Source organism: Peromyscus leucopus, chromosome X (genome assembly GCF_004664715.2).
Source record: "Peromyscus leucopus breed LL Stock chromosome X, UCI_PerLeu_2.1, whole genome shotgun sequence".
NCBI classification, from domain to species: Eukaryota; Metazoa; Chordata; class Mammalia; order Rodentia; family Cricetidae; genus Peromyscus; species Peromyscus leucopus.
This window is the reverse complement of record NC_051083.1, coordinates 89,672,427-89,680,239: the sequence shown is the minus strand read 5'-3', so window position 1 is coordinate 89,680,239 and position 7,813 is coordinate 89,672,427. Positions and strand designations below refer to the sequence as shown.

The following is a 7,813-nucleotide window of genomic DNA, read 5'->3' as shown; positions in this document are numbered from 1 at the left end:
AAAGTGGACAGACTTAGGAAGCTGCATGGCTGCTGCCCTGTAAGCCACTGGACTTGGGAGCAGGCAATGTATGGCAAACAGGTACTATACACAAGCCTACCTCACTCCTTTAAATAGCTACTTTACTGCACTATACCAACAATAGTAAGGAAGATGTGAACAGAAGATTTCATGAGTATTTTCCAATTAAAAATAGACAAAGGACAGGGCATGGTGGCACAGGCCTTTAATCCTAGCACTCTGGAGGCAGAGGCAGACAGATCTCTGTGAATTCAGGGTCTGACTGGTCTACATAGCAGAGATCCAGGCCAGCCAGGGCTACATAGTGAGACCCCATCTAAAAAAATGCACACACACACATCCATACACCCATCCCCCCACACACAAATGGTACATAGGAAACTACTCCATACCCAGTTACCCAACTAAATTAACATCTATTTATATTGTTGTTTTTTGATACATTTCCCAGCACCCTCATGGTGGCTTACAAAGGCCTATAATTCCAGTTCCAGAGGATCCAATACACTCTTTTGGCCCCTGTGGGTACTGTATGCATATGGCACACAGACTTACACAGGCAAAACACCCATACTTCTAGAGAGTCTGAATGTATGTGATATGGGGGCTGATTTTTGAACACATTCTTCTGACATTTTTTCCTAGTGAAAGATTTACACAAGTTTAGCCTGTCTTTAGTATCCTGGTGAATCCAGCAGCCTTAATACTTCTCCCTCGGTCATTTTGAATTGACATGTTAATGTATCGGCTATGTGTAGTGTATGTAATATCAGATTACCAAATTGTCATGCGCTTTTGAGACCACTGAGAATCTGGCTCTGCAAGTGGGTTGCTTCTCATTTCAGACTCAAGCATGTTTGTCTCCAAGTATTCTTCAAAGCTTCTTGTCTGGGGATGGTTTTGACCTCCCTGAGTCTGCAACAGGAAAGAGTACAGCAAACAGCCCAAGCAAAAACACCGTGTCCTTAAGAACAGATAGTAGGTAAATAATTTCCAACAGATGGTACTATTGCTTAACCAAAGACACAAAAAGTGCCTGCTGCAATAGGAAAAAGAATCCGGAAGTTAAGTTAAGGCTTGTGGAAGTTCAGCCATGGAGAGAAAGCTTATTCAAAAGCTTCAGTTGATCACCTCATCATTTTCAGTTGGTTTTTTTGGATGTTGTAAGCTCCTGTTTTGACGATGTTATCTCTACCTGTTCTTATTTGTTCTTTACTTGAAAGCCTCACCTGAAGGGGGACACTCTGCTCTGAGAGGGACTCTCCACAGGGTGCTCTCTGTATTGAGAACTCCAGTTAATTGCCTCAAGAGCACTTCCTCAATCAACTTCTGCTGGATATTTTGAGTGTCTGATTTGATGATACTTTTCTGTCTACCTGCCTTCTGTCTGTCTATTTATCATCTGAATGTCTGATATTACTATTTATTTTTTACTTCAGCTTGCTGTATAATTAATAAATTCACTCATTCAAAACTAAACATAAAGATATTTTAGATCATTCTCCAGACCATATAGCAAACTATGTCTTATAGTAATTTCTTTTGAGATGGGGTCTTGAGTAGTTCAGTCTGGGGTTAAAATTACTATGTTGCCCAGACTGATCTCGAACTCATGATCTTCTTGCATTTGCCTCCAGAGTGCTGGAATTATAGGCACTACACACTACTTTTAGTATAATTTTTAAGTTCCTCAAAGACTTTCTCATAAGGCTTGACATCACCATGATCTATTGTCCTGAGCAAAGTGCTATTAGGAAAAAGGCAGTCTGCCAAAGGCCCTGAGTGTCCTTGTGTGTTCTTACTGCATATGCCAAGAATGTAGGGCTCTGAGCATTCTTTACCCAGGCAGACAATTTTTCAGTTGTGCTTACAGTAAGCAACCTTGAAGTATGAGGTAACATCTTCCCTTGGACACAGAACAGGCTTATGATTTCTTTGAAAAAAAATTTCCCAGTCCCAGTGAATATTTAAGCCTCTATCATGGGCCCTTTGTCACCCCAAGAGATTTGGGAATCAGAGACAGTACAAATCAGCATAAAGTTCTAGTTAATGCTGCTCTATAATAATGCATAATAATGTATCTCTGACCCAGCACTTTACTGTCTTCTGCCAGCATCCACTGAAAAACAGCAGGCTAACTGGTTAGTTTATAAGTAGGATAAAACCTTAGATTTGGTACAGTTCTCGACAGGTGCTTGCAAATACTATTCGTAAAGCAGGTATGCTTTAGAAACTTTTCCTACCAGTGTATTTTTTAGCATGTCTGTGTACCACCAAAGCCATTAACCTTGTGTTCTACTTAATGTTTTTCTTCGAACCGACTCGCTTATATCATTTGAATAGTTTTTCTAGAAAGGAAAGTTTATAAAATGACCCTCCACCTGAATTATCTTCATATACTTTAAACCATAAGTATCCAATACATGTTCAAATAAATACATGGGCATTACAATGTAAAATTCATACCTACTGTCTAAAAATCACCTTCCCCTTCTTCCAGGTCCTTCTCCCTTAACATAAGTTATCTGATTGCATCTAAAGCTGCAGTGTCTCGGATAAAGATTCCCACAACCAAAGTTTCTGTTTAGTGAATTCTGAGCTAGTGTTTTGTTTCTTTTGAAAAATGCTCTGTAAGTCCCCTGATAAAGTCGAGTGTTTTGATTTGCAGTGAGGGAAAACTGCCCTCTTTTAGATAAGTTTGCCCATGACAACCCAGCCATCATCCCTACTAGATGCCTACTACAGGTTGGAGCAGAGAAACCAAAGGACGGTCCACCTGGAAAAGAGTGTGTTCCAGGTGAGCCATTCCACATCCTGCTCCGGTGACCATCTTCTAAGCTAAAGAAACCTGGATATACTTCTATCTGTAAAACTGGCACTGTGCGCCCCTTGATTCTCACATTACCCCAGCCACAATCCCAGCCACATCATCATCTGTCCAGCTGTCATAACCTTGAAGAAGAGAACTGAAGAGCTTCCAAAAGGAGCATCATAAAGGAAAAAATTATATATAGATGGCATATTACCATCACACTTTCTTTCCAGCCAGAGGTGGGAACATCCTCAAATCTGACTTCAGCTTCCCTATAAAATTTACACAAGTATTGGGGTACTTGTTGAACCTGAGAGAACCTGTCATCAGGCAGCCTGCTGAAGAGAAATCACTCACTATAAGGAAGCACAGTCAGTAAGACCAAATGGCACCTTCACATCCAGGGCAGGAATTCTGATGAAAGCCTAAGTCTGTTCTTCAGACTCAGCTGTTCCGGTCAAATTCTCAGATGAGCCCATTCTATCTAAGCCTTATAAAAGAAAATAGGATCCCAAAGCTGTCATAGTATAACCATAAGACACTGTGACCCAAGTGTCTAACAAAATGGAAAAGATGGACAAAATTTCCATCACTTTTGATGTGTGCAGATCTGGCCCATTAGAGGTACCAAATAAGTGTTCTGGGCTTCGTACTTGAGAATTTTATGCAGTACCGGGGAACTGAATTTTTCAGAATGGGGAAGAGGGGCTGGAATACCATGTTAGTATCATAAAGCAGCTAGATGGGAGTCTAGACAGGTATAAAGGAGTATGTAGCACTCGCTTAACAATTGCTTGAGTGAGTTTGTTCTCAAGCACAATTTGAGTATTACTTTCTCCATGCGTCCAAATAGCAGGAACCAATCTCTAGTATTTGGATCCTGTGTGAACAAATGGTGATAAAACCCTGTCAAACAGCTCTCAGTACCTTATTTGGCAACCGCAAAATTCCTATAAGATTATTATGCTTATTATCGCAGATGAGAATAGATGTCAGTTTTAGTCTTTTAACACAATGGTTCCAATATTTTGTCAATGAATAACAAGTACCCCACTATTTTAGAAATAAATTGATAAGTGCTGTTGGATGCTTATTTTTAGTTATAAAACCTTTATTATTTTTAGCAAGAATAATGCATGTTCATTTTAGGAATATGGCAAATACAAATAAGCAGAAGAAAAATCATTCATCTTTCACAAGTTTATATGTGCATATATGTAACATACAAAGGTACTCTTGTCTTTCAAAATACGATATTCTCATATTATTTTGTATCCTTTTCTCATTTTGTATCTCATCAGCTCATTTTTTTTTTTTTTTACAAATCAGTAAAGCTCTCTTATTAAAAGCCAGAGACTTGTAGATTGGTTCAAATATAATCAACAGTAAGATGCAGACAAGAAGAGATACATCTAAAACCACTAACAGCAACAGATTCAAAGCAGGGAGATGGGCAAAGGTATATCAGAAAAATGCTAATAAAAAGAAAGTTATATTGCAATGGTAATAGCAGGTAGACAGAAAGCAAGGCAAACTACATTAAATATGGGTAAGGATGGTTTCGATTAGCCTTCCAACGCATCACTATAAGTTTGTTTCTCACTCTCCTTATCTCATCTATTTCATCCACATCTCTAAACATATCCTCACGGCTCAAATGCCTGTTGTGTATATCCTCTTTAAAATCCTGAAGAGACTGAATCAGCATCTCCCGAAAAGTTTCCTCTGATTTTTCTTCCTCTTCTGGTCCTTCCCCCTCCTCTGGCTTTTCCTCGGGCTTTGGCTCTTCCTCAGGCTTTGGCTCATCCCCATTTTCTGGGTTTCCTTCCATCTTTTGGCAGGGTTTCATCTTGTGTATGCTTCTCTTCCTTCTTTGCTTCTTCCTGCCTATTTGCGACTGCAGTTATTTCTAGGAAGCAAGCAGGAGACAGTAAATGGAAGACTTGGTAAGTGTTCAGGTGCTGCGCACAAAAGGTCTCCTCACCGTTTGCGCTCTCTCTCTCTCTCTCTCTCTCTCTCTCTCTCTCTCTCTCTCTCTCTCTCTCTCTCTCTCTCTCTCTCTCTCTCTCTCTCCCCCCTCCCTCCCTCCCTCCCTCCCTCCCTCGCCTTCCCTCCGTTCCTCCCTCCCTCGCCTTCCCTCTTTCCCTCCTCTCCCTCCCTTCCCACCCCATTTTGGTCCAACAGACCTCAGCAAATACCTTCCACCTGAAAAGCCCAGTCCATAATCAAGGTTTCCCTGTCCCCGCCCCTCTTACCTCCATTTTTCCACCCCCTCCCCTCTCTAGTCCCTCCCTCAAGCATTTTCCAAGGCCTTCCTTCCCGCCTCCCGCCCCAGCCCTCCACAAATCTTCCTCCCTTTACAGGCCTAACACGGGGGCCCTCCGAAAGGGGGGTAGGTTGCTTCAGGGGGAAGGGAGAGGGGAATGTGGCCTTCAACCTCTGCCAGCCTTCACCAACCCCCACCCTGCGAGTCTTTATAAAGTTCCCTTCACTTACCAGGTAGTGATCTGGTCAGTTTCTTTCACCTACTTATTTTAGCCTGGAGCGGTACAAAGAACAAACCTGCAGGCAAACGGAGAAGAAGGGAGGGGATGTTGGGGGTGGGGCGGGCGAGCGAGCCCTGGGTGCTCAGCAGAGCAGCACCAGGGAGCGAGCTCACCGAGCTTTCCTTATTCCAGGTCTTGCTTACGGAAGTTTCCCACCCTTTGTTTCCAACAGGACTCCTCCTTCCCACCCCTCAAGTTAGCTGGTCTTTCTAATTAGACAGGGGGTAAGAAGGAGAGATTATTTCCCAACTATCTGTAGATCCAAGACGAGGTTTGGGAAGCCGAGCGGTTGTCAGAAAAGAGGTCCCCAATCTCAGAGTGTGATTATTTTTGAGCCGTCATAGGTCTCCTTGCCTTTCTTTTGGGACTCCCTAGTTCCTTTCACAACTGTCCTTTCCCGCAGAAAAGGTAAAGGGTAGAGGGACGGACTTACCTGGAACTGAAGTCGCTACCCTAGACCACCCTACACTAGAAAACCCCTGGCAATATCCCATCTGACACCAACCTGGAGAATTTAAGCAAGCTGTCTCCTCCTTCCGCGGCCCTCTCACACCGCCGCCCGCAAGGCTGAAGGAAGCTGGTACCCAGATGGAAACAAGGACCAGACTAACAGGATTTCTGCACACGTCGACTCCTGGTCACATGAGAGCTACGTCACCAGTGAGCTCGGGTCCCTATCTCCACTCCCACAAAAAGCGCGGCAGATGTGGGCCCGCCCTCTGCTCCCTCACCTACCCCCTTCTCAAACACACATTTGGCCTTGTCAGTCTTTTCTGGAGCAAAAAAAAAAAAAAAAAAAAAAAAAAAAAAAAAAAAAAAAAAAAAAGTGCGGGTTGTTTTTTTTCTGTTGTTTTTGCAGTTCTCTGATTACTAAAGAGGGGAATCTTATTTTCTGGAGCTACGAACTTTTCTGCTTCGTTTAGTAATTGGCCCTTCCTCTCTTCCACTCCCAACTGCCAGTGTCACTAGCTCCCCAATCTAGCTCTCTGTAGCCCCTCCCCCCTTCATCTGAAATATACTCCTTTGTTGTGTGGAACCAGGTAGGTAGGGCACGAATAGGGACAAAAAAAAAAAGACCTTGGAATAGGAGTGGGATTTCGTGAAGGCAATTTAAACTTTATTCTTAATACTTCTGTAGTCTTTTCAAAAGCAATGTTGTTTTACAGTCAGAAGTAACAGCCAAATTATTTCAGATACATGCATGGATTCATACATGTACGTGATTTAGACTAGGGCCTGGTATATAGTAAAGGCTTTAAAAGTATATGCTTTTAAAATGATTATTATCTCGTGATGTTATTAGGGAGAATGATTTAAAGTGAATAAAAATGATGTTTGACTCTAGAGCCCTGGTGGTAGTACTGTCAAGAAGTTGTGCTGCCTAAAGAATCACTGCTTGATCAGTTGTCGGGTCCATATTGTTAGCACACAGTAGGTCTCCTCATCTTAAAGAAGGTGATGCCATTTATATCATGAATTGTTGGGATGTCTTAACACTACAGTAAGTGTGTCTTTACTGCTCCAAACCACTTAGCTAATATAGACAACTGTCAACATTCACTCGTTCCCATTTTATTTCACTTCTCAGGGGTGCATTCGAGACCTAAATAACTCAGGGTTCGCTTGAGTCTCAATCGCTTGAGGCTATTGGAGAGAACACTGACATGAGAATGGAGCTGTGGTGGATCTGGTTTGTGTTCCCCTTTAATAGGGGTTGGGGGGAGCTCTAGCTTCTTTATCTTTTAAATGACTTTAAAGTCAAGTCACTGATTTTGTGATGATAATGGTTGCTTGGGTTAGGGACTTGTAAGCCTCTTTAGGTGAAAGTCCTGGCTTTTCGCTGCCTCATATATGCCCAGTGGGAGTCTACAGTGTCTAGAAAACAATGTGGCATTGCTGTCTTCCTGGTGTAGCTTCTCTTTGCTTACCTTAACCTTTGAGGCAGATTGCTGCTCCATTTTACGTGTAGCCATAGCAGTATTTTAAGAAATGATTTGTTCAGAACAACAATGCAAGGCTGATTTGATCTAGCTTTGCACAATCTAGCTCCTCTTCAAAGCTACAGACACCAAGATAAGAGTAACTAAGACAATGGCCCATTCCTGGCCAGGGGCGTGGTGGTATCTAAAAGTCTCCAGTCAACAGTCCTTTGCTGCCTGTTGCCTTTCCCTTTCATCTCTAAAAAGCCCCTTTGCATTCCTGAGTCCACTAAAGTAGTCTTTGTTGGCAATAGCATCTCATTTTATTTGCTTTGTTAGCATTCCAAGTGAAATCTTTTTCTTGCCTCAAAAACTTATCCTTGAATCATTGTCCTTTTCCAGCCACAAGTAAATAGCCTTGCATTTGGTAACACCTTGAAGTTTGTATGGTGGAAACTGGGTCCCCGAGGGCAATATGGTAGGTGGTGGAACCTTTAAGAGGTGCAGTCCAGTAG

General features: G+C 42.4%; 1 protein-coding gene across 1 annotated transcript; it reads right to left on the bottom strand.

The window, feature by feature from the left end:
* Positions 1-4,107: 4,107 nt before the first annotated feature.
* Positions 4,108-6,036, bottom strand: Tceal9 (transcription elongation factor A like 9). The gene is made up of 3 exons (XM_028858241.2): positions 5,885-6,036; positions 5,330-5,395; positions 4,108-4,742 (listed from the first exon to the last, which is right to left on the bottom strand). Exon 3 carries the CDS (start codon positions 4,680-4,682, stop codon positions 4,368-4,370), a length of 315 nt encoding a protein of 104 aa, XP_028714074.1. The 5' UTR covers positions 4,683-4,742; positions 5,330-5,395; positions 5,885-6,036; the 3' UTR covers positions 4,108-4,367.
* Positions 6,037-7,813: the final 1,777 nt, after the last annotated feature.